The sequence below is a fragment of the Pyxicephalus adspersus genome, chromosome 1 (assembly GCF_032062135.1).
Source record: "Pyxicephalus adspersus chromosome 1, UCB_Pads_2.0, whole genome shotgun sequence".
Classification (NCBI taxonomy): Eukaryota; Metazoa; Chordata; class Amphibia; order Anura; family Pyxicephalidae; genus Pyxicephalus; species Pyxicephalus adspersus.
This window is the reverse complement of record NC_092858.1, coordinates 145,136,868-145,157,017: the sequence shown is the minus strand read 5'-3', so window position 1 is coordinate 145,157,017 and position 20,150 is coordinate 145,136,868. Positions and strand designations below refer to the sequence as shown.

General features: G+C 36.0%; 1 protein-coding gene across 1 annotated transcript in view; it reads left to right on the top strand.

Moving 5' to 3' along the window:
* The window catches only part of PITPNM3 (PITPNM family member 3), a 293,907-nt gene that overhangs the window by 190,146 nt on the left and 83,611 nt on the right, over positions 1 to 20,150 (top strand). The window contains exons 4-5 of the mRNA XM_072417098.1: positions 7,994 to 8,070; positions 9,543 to 9,778. Of these exons, the coding sequence (XP_072273199.1) occupies positions 7,994 to 8,070; positions 9,543 to 9,778 (313 nt within the window). The remainder of the gene's footprint in view (positions 1 to 7,993; positions 8,071 to 9,542; positions 9,779 to 20,150) is intronic.

The window sequence follows — 20,150 nt, the reverse complement described above, 5'->3', positions numbered from 1 at the left end:
GCTTCTCTTTATATTACTTCTTTTTAAAAACCACCTCCTCTGGGAATGAGGTAAAGTCTATCCAGAGCAGTGAATCTTAAATCTTCTATGTTGAAGTTATGATACAAGCTCCTATGAAGACTGGATTTACAATTCTCCCACTGGAAATGGAATATATGGGCTTGTAAATTTTCTTCCAAATTTGGTGTTTCATCTTGCCTACATAATAGCTCCCAAAGCTGCAAATAGCAAGATAAATGATGCCTATGGAACTGCAATCAGCATAGTGGTTATTTCTAAACTCAATTCCATTTGGAATTCGAACTTTCTTACTGCACTGATTAATCCATTCCCACCACTGGGATAGGTGCGCCATTTTTTCACCTTCTCCCTGTCTGATGTATTAAAGTGACTTTGCACAGATTGTTGCAAAGTCTGAAGCAATCCTTTGATCAGTGTGTAAAAACTAAGCACTTAAGAATATGGATCTCTTCATTTTATCCCTACTGGTCTTTAACGCTAATAAACCAATTGAAAAAAAATTTGCCCAGGACAAACAAGGTTTAATTGTGGTGATATTTTATTGTAAAAAATTTTTTACTTTCAATTATTTCTACTTCGAATATTTCTACATTCGATACTTTTTTATTTTTTTAATTAAAGAAAAATATTAGTATATATTTCATTTATTAACATGCCCTGTTTAAAATTATGATTGTTGCGATACAGGTGTTTTTTTCATTGCAATTTTTCAATGAAACCCTACAAAATTAATGAAAGAAAGCAATTAGAAATTGCAAAAGTTTAAATATAACAGTAAGAAGAATAGAAATTAAGTAAATAGTTAATAAGGGTTTGAATAGAAATACATTAAAAAATATAATTGTCAAGTTGCTTTAAATTACATTACAATTCTTGTTTGTTCACCTGATCAAAGGGATCTCCAAATAAACAAAACAGTGCAGAAGGAAAAGTAATATTACTTTGTAATGTATATCTTTATCATAAAATTTTGTGGACTGTTTAGAAACACTGAGTGAGACATCGCTTTTTTGACACGCGTTATGACCATTTCAGATTATTGGTTATTAGCAGTGTTTTACTACAGGCTCAGCCACACTCCTAACGACTCCTTTTTACCTGAATGGGAGCAGTTGGGAAACATTCTGATCACATTGTTGCAGCTGCAGTGGCATTAAGGCATAGTTCTTAGAGACAACACGATATGTCTGGCTGTGTGGTTTGTTGCCCCTGGGCATATAGCAGTGATCTTGCTTCCAACCACAAGTGTAAAAGGGGCTTCTAACACTGCAGTAGTTACACAGCTGCCATTTTTTTTTTTTATAAAATGTGCCAGTCAGTAAATGTAAATACTAATAGGCTCAATAATTGTTGCTCAAAACAATCAATAATGATTGGTTCCAGCAATAGTAAGAAAGAACAAGTCCTGTACTGACTTCATGGAAAGCAGGAGATATCCCTTGGCATCTTTCCGATAGCAAACAATAGTGACCTGTCATTTAAAAAATCTGGCACAGTGGAAAAACGTTGCAGGATTACTAGATTTTTACCCACCATGATCACAAATGATTGTCCCAAGTAAAGAAAAACTATAGTCCACATGTGACCTAAATTATAGACCTAAGTGAACTTTGATTCAAATATAATTATGGTTAAAACTCACCTGAAAGAATTTGTTATTGTAAATACTTTCAGTAGGTTGTTTGCATTGGGGGTAGTGGGCAGCAGGAAATTCAAGTATTTACATTCTTCATTTATTTGGCATCTGTGAATGGAATAATTCTCCATAACTGGTGTCAGTGGTATAAATAGTATACCAGTGTTGGAATCACTAAGAGAAAAATTGCTCATTGTTGGGTCCAAATTAAGGAATTATGCCCATGATAGGGTTCATTGGAGGAGTCAGGCCACAGTAGAAGCAAATATTTACATTCTTCACTTTGGCCCAATGTTGGATTTAGAGATGATCTGGTGCTTTATACTTCTCCATTTGTAGTGTTAGTTGGAGGAATAGTCCTAATTGTTGGGTTCATTTAAAGGAATTGTTCAGTAGTCAAAAAGGTACTTTTTCAATGCACAATTTTTGTCATTGTCTTTTCTCATAGTGAAGATCAATTTTTACTCTATAAAAATTGATATTTATATATAGTTTTCAAGCTGTAAATGAGGAAAACTATCTGCAATCTATTTGATGTATTGATCAGCTTCATATTATTGGCTCACATTCATGATATATTGGCCTTGATTTATTAAAGCTCTCCAAGGCTGGAGATAATAGACTTTCATCAGTGAAGCTGGGTGACCCAGCAAACCTGGAATAGTTTTCCTAAAAGTTATCTGTTGGTTAGCAAATGTTTTTAATTCTGGACTAGATCCATTCCAGATTTGCTGGGTCACCCAGCTTCACTGAGAAAAGTGTATTCTCTCCAGCCTTGGAGAGCTTTCATAAATCAGGCCCATTATCCTCACCCCCAGAGTATGTCACAAAATGAATATGTTGTAATCAGAAAGTGTACAGTTCTAGAAGTAATTCGTACTGGATGCATCTCTAGTGTGTCAGATAAATCTCATGATCTGACAGCCGCTTTTTTAAATAGTAAGATGGTTTAGATTTGATAGAATGGTGCTACAACATTGGTTGATATCTAATATCTGCAAACCAGCTTGATATGGGTTACATATTGATCCATGCAGATCAGTAAACTCTTCCATAATGCAGTTAGCTACATGAAGCTCACTGTAATGAGATATAAAAATGCATTACAAAACATACTGCTATCAGCAGGTTCCAGATTCCGACCTCAACTGACCTCCTTAAATATAACAGAATTACAAATTCTAATTTTACAAATAGTTACTGGAAGGGTCTTATTACAGCAGAAAACCTATTTTTGAGAGTGGAGATAAACTGAAATTTATAAAAATCTGACTAGTTGGATCTAGTCCCAATGGTTGTCAAAATCTTTTCTGTGTTTTAAGCTTTTAAATCGACTGACTAGTTAATGCATGGGCTCTTTAAATGTTGCTTTTTATATTTTATTTCCTTTGCTTAATATTGTTTCCTCCTATGCTTCATTTTTCATTTTAAATCTATTAGAAAAGTACTAAAACATTCTGATAAATAATAAGCTTCACAGGCAACAGCTACAGTCAGTGGTTTTCCAGTCAATACAGAATCCAACAACTTGCTGTTGAGAAAAGCGCATTAATTATGATTTAATGGATTAAAGTATTGATTCACCACGGGGCAGACGCTAATTAACCTTCTTTCACTGTAGTGTTCTGAACAGCGATAGTAATACCAGCATTGTGTGGGAAAGGCCAACTTTGTTTGTTTGTACTTGTGCCGCACTTTAGGGGTTGAAATGCCCTCCTACAGCTGTGCCCTTGAACTGTTAAACGGATTTTTAGCACTGTCCTAAAAATTACATCCTTCAATTGCAGCATAAAGATGTGTTTCAAGACAGTTAAATAATAATTTAAGGTGCAAACAATTGGTTAAAAGGAATCTAGGGGCTGGTAAAAAATTTAAAGAGAATGAATGCCAAATCTAATTAAAGTATAACTGAACATTTGTTGGGAAAAATAAATCCCATGTGGTGATCTAAGTACATTGACTTGGCATCAGCAGTTTGCAATTTCCTGTACAGTAGAACTGACAGGAAAGTGAGATTGAGGAGCAGTGATGAGTATAATACATGCAAATGTGCTGGCAAGAAATTTACTTATAGGATTATAAAGTGGAGTCATAGGTCAAGATGGACAGGATTACAATATACATTACATTATATTATTTGGTGGGTAAAACAGTTCTCATACACTTATTTATTTTGTTTATATCTCCTGATTGTGAGCTCTTCTGGGCAGGGTCCTCTCCTCCTCCTGTGCCACTGTCTATATCTGTCATTTTCAACCCCTATTTAATGTACAATGCTGCATAAGATGTTGACGCTATATAACTACTGATAATAATAATAACATTCAACAGGTTCAGCTTCAATTCAGCTTAAATGTGACTCTACAGGGTCACTTTTAGCCTAAGAGCCCTCTTGTAAGAAATATATATATATATATATATATATATATATATATATATATACTTACCTTTCCTAGTCTGCTATTGTTTTTTCACTTCCTAACTGTTGCATGTATTTGACTATTGGACAGGGCAAAAACTTTCTCCCTCAGCTGGCGGTTATGATTTCTCCCACCAGCTTGTGCTTCTTGTAGTATCAGAAAATAGAACTACAATGACCATAGGAGGAGTAGGTATTCTGCACACAAAAAGAGGAAAATTATTGCATTGATGATGAGCAAAGAAGTGTCAATTTTTTTAAAAAGGAAAATTTAATCTTCTTATACATGTTCTTTCCAACTCGGTTATCAGATATTCAAGTGTATCCTGGCCTCAGATGTTGTCCCATTATTATATGTCTGGATCGCCAAACTGTAAGATATGATAACCATGCTAGAGAATTCTACTGGAAGCCACATTTTCTGGGAGTGTTGTGGGTATATTTTTGTTGACTGTCTATTTTGTTTGCTCATGTTAAAATAATATAAAATTAAAAATTTTCCAATGACTATGAGATTTGTTGAGTATAGTATGGTACCAGCAGTATATTACTTTTCATTGCAAACGTTTTAACCTGTTGAAACTGCTGGGTCTTGTGATAGATACTTTTTAGGTGAGAGCAGCTCCAATGTTACAAATACATGTAAAGTGTCATGGGGTGCTTCACGCGTGTCTGAGCTTACCCTTTGCTTTAAGGCTGCCATGCATTTGAAATGTCAAGTGATATTTTATGTATAAGAAAAGTTTATACAGTTACAATTCCTAACTCTATTCCTTGAAGTCCCAAAATTGTTTCTACAGAAAGCCGTAGCTTCTCCTTGACAAATGGCATAAATAAATGGATAATTACATTCTAACATTTCCAAAGGTTTTAAAATTCCAAAAGTGAAAGATTGATTCTTGTTTTATTATCTCTTTCATTTTTGTTGTCAAATATTCTTGAAACCTTTGATTAAGTAAATGAAACCATTTATGGTTTATTAAAAAATGAAACAATAAAAACAGTATATCTTAAAGTAATAGCTTCTGTAATAGTTGGAAAAAAGCAAAGACTCTAGCCAATTAAGTAATTGTATTTAAATGCTAGAGCTCAGAATGAATTAATACAGAGGTCGCCAACCGGTGGTCCGCAAGAAAAGGTTGGTGGTCCGCGGCTCTGGCCAGTGCAACCTCGAGCAGGGTCAGGAGAAGGACCCCGCTGGGGGGACACACCGGCCAGAGCTGTGGACCATGTCCCTGTACTGATGGCAGGCTCAGATTTGCGATGGGAGAGTGGGCGGGTTCTGGCATCATGACGTCACTAAAAAAGAAGTTTTGAGTGACACCCCGCTCCCCACTCATGTAAGGTCCGGAACTGGTAAATTTAGTGCTCCAACGGTCCGAAAAGGTTGGAGACCACTGAATTAGTAGATTTAAACATTCATACTCTTTCCCTTTACTATACAAAACATGCTTGTACTGTGATAAAATAAAGCTTTCTACTTGGTTGATGAACCTGTGCTCAGCCTAGGTAGGCCAAGTATTACCTTTCCTTTGTGGAAGGAAAGGCAGTTTGGCAAATGCTCCCACATACCTAATATTACTGGGTATGCCATTTCAAAATAAAGGTAAAGATAAACTGTAGGGGCTGTATGGGCCAGCAAGATGTTGCTTCTCCCCGAAAAATTAACTGGCAGTTTAAATAATGGCCAAAGTACTTGTTCACTTTTTTTCAGTGTTGACTTTGGACTTGTATTTAACCTAGATGAGCAGTAACTTGAAAATAAAGAAGTAATTTGTTTCAATTATTTGCACGTTTTCCACAACTCTTTTGTGATTATTTCAGCGTAAAAGCAATTTTGTAAAATCATTATTAAGGGCACAACGTGTTAGTGTGTGCTTGCATTAGGGAAAATAAACCATTATCTGTGTTTGTCTTAATACTTAAAGCCAGTTCTGGGCTCAGTGCTTTTCTTTATCCCTTCATTGGGCCTGATTTAATAAAGCTCTCCAAGGCTGGAGAAGATACACTATCATCAGTGAACCTGGGTCATCCAGAAAATCTAGAATGCATTTATTAAAAATCATTTAGTATTTGTTTTCATTACTAGTATTCAATACTGGGCCAGATCCATTCCAGATTTGCTGGATCACCCTGGATCACTGAAGAAAGTGCATCTACTCTAGCCTTGGAGAGCTTTAAAAAATCATGTTCATTAGCTCAATTTCTCTCCATGGGAACCCAACAGATATATATGTTATGCAGTCAATAATGCACAGGGCCATCTCTTTGTTCTTCTCTTGATGTTGATAGCTCCTAGATGATGCAGGAAGTAGTTAGGACGTAATGACAGTGCTCCTCTTAACATTATTACACTGTGAGTGTAGAGCTCAGTGCTCTGGCAGCAGAGCCACGACATTCTGACTTCATAGTCTTTCCTTTAGTTTTTTGGGATTGGGAAAAATATGCACAGAATGTACCTTCTAAGACCGAACCTGTTGCTAACATTACTTGATTAAATGCAAATAGTTCCATTTCCAAATCAAAGTTAATATGCAGGGTGAGTGGGCAGGATGGAAATTTATCTCTTGTTGTATTGTGCACAATCTGTGAGTTTGATGAGATCTTAGTGTTTGCAGCTAATACAATTTACTTATTTTAAATTTTGATAAAGATTCACCTGGTTTGAATGGAGCCACTGTCACTGTCAGTGTAGATAACTGTTCTTTATTGAGGACAAATGTCACAGTACCTAAAGACATACAAATGACTGCAGAGCACAGACAGGATGTAATACAGAAGATGAGTGGTTTGGACAGACAGATGTTTTTACAGGGGTGTTCATTGGTTGTGCAGACTTTATTTATAGCACTGGCTGCTCTGCAGGCTAAACTGAAGATCGTCTTGCTAAGATATTCTATAGCTTCTATAGCTTTCTTTGTGAAGGCTCATGCATGTATGTGGACATGTTGCTGCCTGAACCTAACGTGCCCCAATGTCTTTAAGGTTAAGTGGGAAGGATGGGACTGGTGCACTTGTCAGACTTTTTTGAGAACACACTAGTAGCTTGAGGTAGTGTGTGGTCAACTAGACTGCAAAAATAGTATGGAAGACTTAACAAACCTCTACTAAATGTACATGATGCTTATCTTTTAGTACCAAACAAGAAAAAATACAAAAAAATATGTAGGATCTCTTTAGGCACACAAGAACCTACTAACACATCCACAAATATCTTAAAACATCATGTCCTTATTTACAAAATAAAACTAAAATTGTTTAAAAAGAAGGAAGTGTGCATAGAAAAAATTACCATGTTGTAATGCAGTGCAGCAGGAAAATAAATCATGTATTCCAAGCAGTACCCACTATTTCTCCAGGCCCTTCCTATACAGATACATGATGAACAAGCTTTTCACTCTTGGAGGCCAAAACTAGACAGCAAATATATTTTATCTGTTCCTGCCTACAGCTGATCACTTTCATTAGGCTACCCCTGATGAAAAAAGCAACAAGTTGCAGGACTGTGGTCATCCTATGGACCCCATAACACCTGGGCGCCCAGACAATACCAGTATGTACTGTAGCATTTTCTCGAATCCCTGCACCTGTAAGTCTATATACTACACTGGTATTCTGTTCTGGATTCTTCCTATCTTAGATGTCTTTTAAGGTCTTTGCCAAGTGCATTTAGCATTTTATTTAATTTAGAGAAGTTTATATCAAGCTGCATTGATGCTTAATATAGATTTCATTTAGGTTTTCCAGTATTTCAGGTCAACAGAGATGAAAAGCATTTTGTACCTAAAACTCTATGTGCATGAGCTCTAAAGATAACCATATATATGTACAGTATTTTATAGGCTAAAGGGTTGATCACCTTTATTACCTGATGATTACGCCATTAACCTAGTTTTTCTTTTCCTTTTCTTAAATAGGTGAACTTTACCGAGTTCATGGGAGAAAACACAGATGCCCCAGGCAAAGCAGTTTTGAGATTCATGAGGACAATGAGGTTAGAGCTTGATTTCATATTATACAGTATATATTTTATTTTAAAATTCATATTTTGGGAAAACAGTAGATGCTTTAGTTGCTACGTATATGTATATCTCAGTTTCACCTACATCATAAGAGTGAATTCAAAGAGTTTCTTTTTTTATTAAAGTAAAGCTAGCAGGGAATCTAGGGCAAACACCAAACCTCAGGGGCTCCCGAGGTCTTTAGTGCATTAACATTGTCTGATATTGTCAGCAGGCTAAATCTTTAGCTCATTGGCTTATTTAACAAAGTACCCTGAGGTATTTCATGAAAGTTAATATGTGATTGCTTTATGTGGATGCACACTGTTAATCTTTGCACAATGTTACTGCAAGCAGAAGTCCAGATAATGCAGTATATCTGTACATTTTAAATAAACCGTATATAAAAGTTATGTAATTATAGTAGCTCAGTATTTTGACATCAGCAGTACAGGTCTTGGCTTTCAATACTTAAAAACAAATTTGTTTAAAGCATTTTCTTACTTGCTTACAGGGCTGTCATCTGGAGGGAACAAGGGGTACTTATGTACCAGGCCCAGTTCAAAAGAGCTAGACTTTTTCAATGCTGGAACCTTTGCATTGGGGGAGGGAGCCCGATGAAGTTTATCTAGTTTTCAATACCTCTGGGATACAACAGTTGAAATTACCTCTTAGAATGGTGACCACATTGATGGTGTTTCCCTCTCTTCCTCACATCCTACCCTTGCCTGGTGAGACCTAAGTTTCTTTTTCATCATTCTCTATTCCCTTCTCCTACTAAACAATCTTTCTCTCCTTTACTACCCTGTATTCTTCCTTCTCCTTCATACTCAGGCGCAAGATTCTCTGATTTTAGCTTTACATGTCCTGATATATGTGAGGTTGTGCAATTAGCTAGGTCCTCTTCACCTAATAAAGGTGTCCTCAAGGTGTCTTGCACTAGGCAATCATTGTTACATTGTTCATACAATTGGACTGTGAGGATGAATCTGTTGATTCATCGGTTACCTTAGTTCACAGTATTCTGCATTGTAGTATTCCAAATTTTTCCAGTGGAGAGGGCTGAAATGTGTAAATTTAGGATTGAATGCTTTTGTTCTTGATCTACTCTTTTTTTTTATTATTTAAAAAAATAAAATATTGAAACAGAAAGATTGACTTTAGAGGATAAAAATCCCTAGCAGGCACACACATAGCAATAAAACTGGACAGGTATTAACTGGCTTCCACTCATTATTCAGAATAAGCTCTTAAACGTCTTAAATCTGTAATCTTAATCCATAACCTTTTATTTTAGTATTTACTCTAACTCAAACCCTAACAATAAACTAGGCTACATTTAGTGTTGATGACACTTGTAATGCCCTGGTTCACATGTTTTGCATTGACACCAAATTTTCTGTGGTGCATTGTATATTGATTTTGAACGGGATATTTTATTTTATTACATATCTTTATTTTACAGGATATTGCATCACAAAGCACCTGTAAAACACATGTCCTTGTTCTGGTCCTTCATGGCGGCAGTATACTAGATACAGGAGGAGGTGACATCAACAGCAAGGTGGCTGATGTTAACACCTTTAGCTCTGTGTTTGAGAAAGTAACCAAAGCCCATTTTCCAGCAGCCCTTGGACACATCCTGGTTAAACTAGTTCCCTGCCCTGCAATATGTTCTGAAGCCTTCTCGCTGGTTTACAAGTAAGATCAATATTACATTTGTGATTTAAATAACAGTTTGTTTGCTTTTTTTATGGTAAAGTTTTTTTGGTTTGTGAAATTTTTAATTTCCAAAAATGTAATATGTGCTTGGTGGGCATTTTACTGTTTCCAAACAAGAGTAACAAGATTTATAGAAAACTATAATCACCTCTGTAAAACAAAATCATAAAAAAGATAATATGTTACTGTGATACTTTACTTTATGTTGCATGCATTAACAAAGCAAAAGTAATTTTCTAGTGGTAAGGTTATCGCTTTTATGATGGCATTAAAACTGATACATTATCTTAAAAAAACAAATATATTGGGAGTTTTAGGAACTTATTCATAGTCAAGGGCATAACTAGAAATAAATGGATCACTAGAAAAATTATGGATTAAACTCTTGCCCTTGTGATGTACATCAACACACTGGCGTGTTGATTTGCCTAGGAGGTTATCTGATCCTGCTTGGACTCCTTTTCATATGTTTATCAACATATTTGACTGCCTACCCCACTGACCCATAGATTTTGAAATCTAATCTCCACATCACATGGCACCTTTACTCTCAGGTTTCTAAGTAAAATGATGATCAGAGTCAACTGCATTAGGGGCTAAACATGTGTCAGTACGTCTGTATTTGACTGTTGTTGTACTATAATCTCCCAGCCATTACAACATTTACAGCCATTACCAAATGTGGCCAGAAAGACCAGTGACACTATTATTTCCTTATATCAGCCATTCAGCTACAGTTAGGGCAGTGTGATTTTTATATTTGTTGACTTGGCACACTTGTTTTTTGTTTATTATTCCAAAACACTACTATGTTTATTGGTCCAGGGAATATCTATTTAACCTAAAGCAAGTTCAAGCATGCTTTCATTGGGTTTTTACTTTCCTCTGTATCAGCTTTGGGTTTAAGCTTCCGAAAGTGGAGGCTTTTATGTTTTAGTTGAACTTATTGGATGTTGTTTTTTTTTTGTTTTTTTATCCCATTTTTTTTAAGACTAAACTGAAGGGTTACATCACAATGTACAAATTTCCAAAAGCAATGTACAATAACAAAGATTTATTCTATTAACAAAATCAAAGAAGTCAAAACTACAAATGTCATTACCCTGTGCAAGGTAATTTTTAAGTTATAGTTATACAATGTAATCAGGAAGAGATGTGAGACAAAAGAGGAGAGAGAAATTGGGAGAAAAACAAGAAAGAGACATAAAAAGAAAATATACTGCTAATACGATATCAATCAAGAGGTTAAATACTATTGTAAACAATATAATACATATACCATATTATCAATTTTTCATAAAATTCTTACCATACTGAACTCTTTGATAGAACAATTAGTATTATTTGTTGGGAGATTTGAATAAAGAGGACCAGTAATTCAAGTGGGTGTAAAAGTTCTTAGATGAGGAGTTGCTATATCTTTTTTCTGTAGTAAATGAAGACAGATCCCAGGAATGCAGTTTATTAGCGGTAAACAAAAGGGTAAGCAAAATAATAAAATAAATAAAGTACATTAAGATAGCAACCATTTCTGAAGCAACAAACTTGATTTGTAAGGATAATGACATACAACTGGTTCACACGTATTTAACTCCTAAGAAATGTCTTTTTATTATCCCATATCGCAAGTGGAAGGACATTATCAACCCCCTATCTATATGCAAATGTCACTGGGGTTATACCACTCAAATTAAGTGTACATTTGAAGGGAATCAGCTTGCCATTTTACTACTTTCTGTGATAATATATATGGTTATAAGAAAGCATTTAACTCTAACCTGCTATTTAATTTAAACAGGTCAACTGATTTTGTAAATTTTTTGACATAAATTTAGCCTCTATTTGTAAGAGTTTTTTTTAAATTTATTAATATATTGTGAATCTCTTACCATAGTTATATTTAATCTAAAACGTTGCTCAATGATTATTTAAAAAAAAAATTAAAATTTTACTGATATAATATTATCCATATAAACATATCATACAGTAGACTACATATTGAGTTCTAAGCATTTTCCATTCAATTACAGATATTCCTCCAAGTCTAACCTGTCTCTTTTTATATAATGTATTTTTTGAATTTTTTTCTACTTTATCCTTTATTCTTATATATATTTTTATACTAAACAGCTAATTTTTCCTTATAATTTGTGTAATTTGATTTTGCCTCCAACGAGAAATTAAAGGAAAAGCGAAAACACTTTCATCTCCATAATACTCCCTACCTGTCCACAGAGACGACCAAACTCATTGTACACGTTCTTATCTCTCGTCTGGATTACTGTAACATCCTCCTCTCTGGTATTCCACTAACCAGACTCTCCACACAATCGATTGCGCTGCAGCCAGAATCATCCATCCTTCCCACCGCTTCTCTTCTGCTGCATCTCTTTGTAGTTCACTTCATTGGCTTCTATTTCACTTTAGCTCCTGTGCTTTGCTTTTAACTCCCTCCAAAGCTCTTGACCCACTTAACTTTCTGACCTGATAGAAAAATACTCCCCCCTCCACTCCTACAATGACCTACTAATGACTTTTTAACTTATAACCTCATCACACGCATGGCTGCAAAATTTTTCTAGAGCTACCCTGGCTCTCTGGAATGGTCTTCAACGTTCTATTCGGCTTTTTTCTACTTTCTGCTCATTTAAAACCCATCTTTTCAAACATCCCTACCTGTCTTCCTCTGTCTGTTAAAACCCTCCCTACTCAGTCACCATCCCAAATCCTATTGTGTGCTACTTCCCCCACCTTTTAAATTGTAAACTGTTTTGAGCAGGGTCCTCTCCTCCTCCTGTATCACTGTTTGTATCTGTCTGTCATTTGCAACCCCTATTTCATGTACAGCCAAATGTGTTGGTGCTATATGAATACTGTTTATTATTAATATTGTTATTATTAATATTATTAATAATAATTTAAAAACAATATTAGTAATAAATATGTGCTTAATTCTGTGCCATTCATTTATTAAACTGTATGGAATGTACTAGGAATGGTTGAAACAATGGCCTAGAGCAGCATGGCTTCTAAAGAGCAGCAAACTGTCATTAAACCCTGCCTGCATATATTTAAATGGTTAATACTACTGCCTCCCCCCCCGCTAAGGCATTCCAAATAATTTGGTATTGTTGTTGACACGTATATACTTGTATACTTACAGTACCTCCACTCTGGATTCATACACATAGATTAGCTATTTTTACCAAAGCACGGTAGAACGCTAGGGTTCCTACACAGGTTGCTGGGGGTTTCTTAACCTGTGGTTAATTGACTTGCTATTTTAGTGTCTCTACAATCTTTAGGGCCACCATTTTATTAGGGGGTATTCATCCTGCTGACTACCAATGCAGGAGCATTTGCCTCACTGATCACCAACTAATTGGCTTTCCCAGGTTCCTCCTAAAAAGGTCCTTTGGGTTAAAAAGGTTGAGAAAGGATGACCTAGACCAGCTGAGAAAAGTTGGGTGGTCCGCGACTCTGGCCGGTGCGCCCCCCAGTGGGGTCAGAAGAAGACCCCACTAGGGGGGCACACAGGCCAGAGCTACCAACCATGACCCCCATACGGATAGCAGGCTCAGGGCGGTGGGCAGGTTGTGTCTCTGGACACAACCCGCCCATTCTCCTATCGCAGGCTCAGACCTGCGATGGGAGACTGGGTGGGTTCTGGCATCATGACATCACTATGGGAGAAATTTCTTCCCCTTTAAGTGACGCATGGCTCCCCATGCATGCGCAGTCCTGAGCCCGTAGGTTTAATGATACGTAGGTCAGAAAAGATGGCAACCACTGACCTAGTGGCAACCACTGACCTAGACAATACGGTTAGTGGAACAATGATTTGCTTGGGTCTGCTCTAATTAATATGGTACAGTTCAGAAATGACTGGGTAGCAGCGGAAAAGAACATGACAGTTGATCTAGTAGAGTAGAAAGTTTACATCCAGCTATTCTTATCTAATATTATATTTATGGAGAAAATAAGAAGGGTGTACAGACGGACCCTGCAATTTGTAGAGAGATATATGTTGCCACACAGTAAAAAAGTGAACTGATTTAGGCATGTATGCAGTCTTTAAATTAGGTACACCTCAGCATAACGCCTGTGTACAAAGATATATGTTTTTCACATCTTCTGTATTCTATTATATGCTTAAATTTAGCCTGTCACAATCTGTTAATAGCAATGTAAAATAGTTTCACATTGCATTTATTTATTATGAAATATGCATTACAATTATCATTTATTTTCAGCTCTCTCTTTCATGCTAGAACTTCAGCCAGTAAGTTGTGTTTTTTACTTTTATCACTCATAATGCTACATTTATGAAAGGGCAAGCAGTTATTCTACAGTGCAAAAAGTCAGATTTCATTTCATTGAGATTTATTAAGGTACATAAAATCATCAAGTGTAGTGACCTCAGAGAAATATATTTAACACAGCTAACAAACTAATATCTCTGTAGCTGAATATTCTGTATAGGTTGTCAATAATAATGCTAGCCAATGTGGATCCACTATCCCAAGGTTTTGAATCCTTTGATATTCTAGTGTCAAAAAGTCATAGGGTATATTAACATGTGGGTTGAGTGCTTTATTAGACAGCTAAAAACTATTTTGTTGTAAGAAATGAGATCTGATGGTTTATGATCTTAACTATTTTAACTGTTTATTAAGAAAGTTCATAGCAGATGGAATGGTGATAAGATATGTGGATCAGGGATATTGAACAGCAAATTTTGTGATATATAGTTAGAAATATTAGCGTTAATTGGCATTACAGAACAACTCCAGCTAGACTTAAACATGATTAAAATAGCTTTAGCATAAAAAAATTACCTCCTTAAATGTCCTTAGCATAGCTCCTAACAATTTTAACTAATGATGTACGTTCTCTCCTTGACCGATCAAAAAATGTCATGTATTCTGTGAATGGCCAGTGACTGCCTAAGCAGAGAGCCAGGGCTTTCATTGTCTGATTGCTGGAAATACAGTGGAACTGTGACCAAACTAAACTGGAGATATTTTTACTAACTTACTTCTCTCTTTCTTTCTGTCTCTCTCTTTCTTTCTACTTTTTTGATAGGCTATATAGACATTTAATTAAAGAGATTGCCTTTTTTATTTAAAAAATCCACAATGCTTTATAAATAGTTACATAGTTAGATTGAAAAAAAGACATTCGTGCACCAAGGGAAATAATTATATCCTGGCTAAAACCCTAAAGACCTATTTGATCCAGAGGAAGGCAAACAAACCCTTATAATTCCTGGTTCAATTTGCTCCAACAGGGGAAAAAATCCTTCCTGATCCCATGAGGCAATCGGATGTTCCCTGGATCAACAGTCTCTGTTGTCGAATGTTGAATTTTCGTACATGTGGTAATGGCCAGTACCCAAAGTGATACAGGGCTTCCCAGGCCAGGTTCCATAACCACAGTGGATCAGACAATTGGGAAACAGCAACAGAGCATTGTCATCCCAATAATGGTCAGTTTAGTACAGTGATACATGTAGAGTATAAAAGCATGTATAATATTATATTACTTTTTTTAAAATAGTTTTGCCTTGGTTGGCATGTTAGTTACTTCTCAATCACAAGAGAAGTAAGTAAAATCTTATCAAGTCATATTTTATAATTTTGTCAGCTTTATGTTATAAAAAAATCATTCTTCTTCATTAAGTTCTCCTGTAAGGAATACATAATTTATGCAATAATTTTATTTTACTAATGCAAAAATTTTATTCTACGTCTCGTACATCTAGGGCATCAAACTGGCAGGCAGAGGAAGAATGAAATGGGTGAACACAGTAGATTCCGATTCATTTTCTACTGTTATAAACCTTAATGTAGTAGGCCAGTATACATAGAAATGTGTGAAATCACCTGTGGGGAGGCTAATATGCCATATTACATAAAAAGACATCCTGTGGTTTTCCACTATGGACTCTGTGGATTTAAAAGCAATCATTGAACATAACAGGCTCCCCCATGGAGTCTAAAACTGTCATTAAATGTAGATGATGAGCGGGTACTCTTGCTGAGAGGATTCTTTTTTCACTGCCTATCATTAAATTGTTGTACTTTAGCAGATCGGTTTGTCTTTTGTAGGGAGTGCTGTAAAAAGAACCAAACCATGTAAGCTGGGTACTGTTAAACGTTTGAATTGCCAAAGAGCTGTTTGGCAAGCTTAGCTCATACTAACTAAAATGAAAGTATAACCTCCTATTTCTGCCAAATTATAGACTGTAAGTCATAACTGTAAAACATTACCATTTGTGAAAGAATTCTTTATTTGTCTTGTATTCTGAGCCTGCATTCTGTACCTGTATATCACAATTATTGTAGTCCCCTAAAGAAGGCCTGTTATGTGAAGAGCCAACTCTACCTTGATAACATTTACTTTGTGCAAAATTGTTTTTTAAAAGGATTTGTTCTAGTGAGGCTGCCTTGTGGAAAGACCATTTTGAGAAAACCTAAAGAGAGATTTAAAATGTGATAATATATGCCTTATAAAACGTTATACGTATACATTATACAGAGAGTGCTCAAATATTTAATCCTTATATATATATATATATATATATATATATATATATATATCCCAATGAAATTAGAAAATGCCTATTCAAAGTTCATAATAAAAAAAAAGGAGAATCCAGAATTTTTAGCACATGAAGATATAGCCTTTACTGCCAGGGATATACAATACATACGATTGCCCTCCCTGGAACCAGTAAGCTCCCGATCTCTGTGTAGCAGCAAACTGCAGCCTTCTGGGATATGTGACATATGTATCCCAGGAGGCTGTGGATGTCCCTTTTCGTCTTTACGGCAGCTGCAGTAAAGAAGGAAGGGGTCCTTCCCAATAAATGTTTACAAAAATATTTAAAAAAAAACACATTTTTACTTAAGATAAAATTACAAAATGTTAAAAATAGGATGACAGGTCTGCCTAAAGGAACCTCTGCTCAGATTTTTTTTCCCTTCTGAGGAGTCATCACTAGTTATGGAGAGGCTGCCTCCCAAATGGAGCTGGTACCCTACTACCTTCCGGAGAGATTGCTCAGATCTTGTCTGCAGAATGCTCTGAAAGTCTGCCAGTCTGTAAAGAAAGCACCCTAAGAGAGTCTGGCATTTAAAAAGTCTGTCTTGAGTGCCTGTACTGTGAAACAAATGCCCTGAGTACATCTATCATTTGGAAAAGCTTTTTTAAGAAAGCTAGTGGTGTGAAGAGAGAGTTCTGGAGAGTCTGCATTGTGTACAGAAAGTACTGCGGGAGAATTCTTTTATTATGTAATGTGGAGAAAATGTCATGGTAGGACTTGCCAAACGGAGAGACTTTCCTTTACATAATTTTGGGAAAAGACCAATTTGTTGGAACCTAGCAAACTACTTATGAGTATGTTGCACTTTTTGTAGATAATTGTACCCAAATGTAGATGGACAACATACTGCAAACAACGCTACTGACATGTAATAATTTCCCAGGAAACTGCTGTTTTGGCCAAATGAGTCTCCTTGATTAAAATAACTTAAATACAATGAATATAAGGGGCAGGTCAGCTGTAGTTCAGCTAGGGTGGAAAAAGGTATTGGAAGTCCATTAGACAGAAAATAAGGTGGGCTTTATCTGAGCCCTTAGATAATGTAATGTTGTACAGGAGAAGTGTGTACGGTAACACTGGGTGACTGAATGTAAGACTGTTCGTTTTAACATGCATTATTAATTATCCCTGTGGAAATGAGCTTTATCAAAGCAGAACTAGAAACAGCAAGCAGATGCTAAATCAATTATATAAGGTTTGCAATACATTTATACTGATACAATACTAATACACCTGTTTGAGCTAGTTCAGATTATTTTATAGATACATTCATATTATCTGCCTTTTCTGTTTATTTTCTCCTTTCTGCACTTATTACACTAATGTCATGTTGGATATTCTATAATTCTTGCTGTACCATGCTGAGAAAGGTATTGAGGATTCAGAAAAATTGACAAGGCTTTGCAGTACTGCAGGATGGCCAGCTGTGTGAAATACCCACTGATGCATTTTATGCTTGTTGAGTAATATAGTCCTGTAAAGAGAACAATAATGAAGTCTTTTTCAACATTATATCCTTCAAGACCTTAAATGATATGTCAGAATTTCATTGGTAAATCTAGACAGCTGCGGAGAGCAATAGGCAGACAGTACTATGACCAGCAAAATGGGAACACTGCTTGCTGGGCACAATGGAGACTTCAGAAACCTGTAGAGATATAGCTGAACAAGTAGAGAATGCTTACTGTTCAATGTAGGATTGCACTGCTGGACTTTAATTATCAGGTTTATCTATTATTTTAGGATCAGATCAGTTGGTGTAAAAAGTCACCTTTTTAAAGTAATAGTGCAGTCAACAAATTCTGTTAATGAGTGAACTGCAATAGATGGTTTGAAAGCACTACAGATAGAGACATTTTGGTTTGTTTTTTATTTAATCTGGTTCTGTAAGATTCACTGCTGGTAGATTTTGAGTGCTATTTACTGAACTTCATTATCTATTGTGTGAGTGAGGCTGCAGTTATATTTGAAAGAAAGCAGTGTTTAGAATTCAGAAACACAATAGCCTGAAATTGTATGAATGCAAAATATAAATTAAAGCCACTTAGGTAGGTTATACATCTGTTTAAAGTGTATCTTTACCCAAATTACTTTTTTTTTTAAGTGCATACACTAGAGCAGCAGTCGCCAACCAGTGGTCTGGAGAAAAGTTTAGTGATCTGCGGAAAAATTACCCCGCTGGGAGGGCACACCAGCCAGAGCCACGGACCATGTCCCCTGAACTGATCGCAGGTTCAGGGAAGTGGGTCGGTTGTCGCATCATGATGTTACTATGGGGGAAGTTTCTTCCCCTTTGAGTGACACCAAGCTTTCCGTGCATGCATGGTTTAAATTTAGAGGTCCGTGGGTCCGAAAAGGTTGGTGACCACTGCACTAGAGAATAGTTTAAACATCACATTAATTCATAGGGCCGTCACACACAGCAGTTCCCACCCAGCAGCACTAACTGAAAGAATTTTGCTAGCAGCAAGGAAGCTGTAACCACCCAGTAACCTTACTACCTACATGGACAAGCCCTGAGACCCTTAGGCCCCTTTCAGAATTGCCATTGCTAACTCACTGCTGTTATCGGTTCCCAAATGTCCCTGCCAATACTGTGCTAATAAATTTTGCAGTTTTTTAATTTTGTTGAAATCATCCTCTGTGTCATGTGGTTGAAGTTGCAGTTTGCTGTGATGTAATGCTTTCAGAAAGTTAATGAATAAAGACGAATTATGTCCTTCCCTTTTTAGTCCACCAGCAGCAACTACAATTTATTTTATTGGCGTTCCAAACACTGTGAGTTGCAGTTGAAGATAGTTGCATTTAAGTCATGGAAGTGGCCAGTCACTCAAAAATGGCTAAAAGCAGCATGTTTTGTTCTCTATTATCTATCTTATCTTTTGTACGTATTCGGTACAGTTTACAAATTTGTTTGATCTCTGCGTTTTATATGTATGTATTGTATATTGTATTTGCCTTGTTGTACTTACCTAATAAAATCCTAAAATAAAAAAAAATTATGGATTTACCAAAGGTCACCAGGTCGAACTGAAAACTCTCCAGTATGCATACAGATGGCAAAAAAATCTCACAGGATTTCAAACCCATTCCTGATATATGCAAAGCAAAACAAAAAAATCTTTAGATAGAGATACTCTTTAAACACTAAGCTTTTACTTTTCTTCTTTTTTTATGAAGCGAATTGTGTCTAGATCTTTTTCACAGATTTTTTTTTAAATATATTGATTAGCAATTCATATCTATCTGTTGCATAACATTGTGCTTGTCAAAGTCTGCAATTTCCTGGGGAATAAAAAATAAAATGATTAAAAAAAAAAACAAAAGAATGACAAAGTATGGACCATTTGCATATATCCAAAGTGGAGAGCCAGCTGGGGATATTGTCCATGCATGACAAGTAGCCAGACTGAATAAATCAGACTTTTTCTAAATCTTTGATTAGAAACTAGCAAAAAAAAAACTTCAGTAATTGCTTATGCATTGGTTCTAGTCGCCGAAGCAAAACCTTTTCCTGCGTCATCTCCATTTTGTTCTCTTTGAACCAGCAGGGATTGTGTCTTTGAGAATGGTAAACCATTGAAATAAAGCACCAGGAAATTGACTGTATTTCACCCTGAGTGCAGACTGTGGTTTGTTTTAATATCATGCCCGAGTAAGCTAATAAATGCACTCGCTGAGCCATTTTTTATTGGAGGTGTAAAGAGGGATATCAGTTTGATTTGATGAACTGAATGCGTCTTG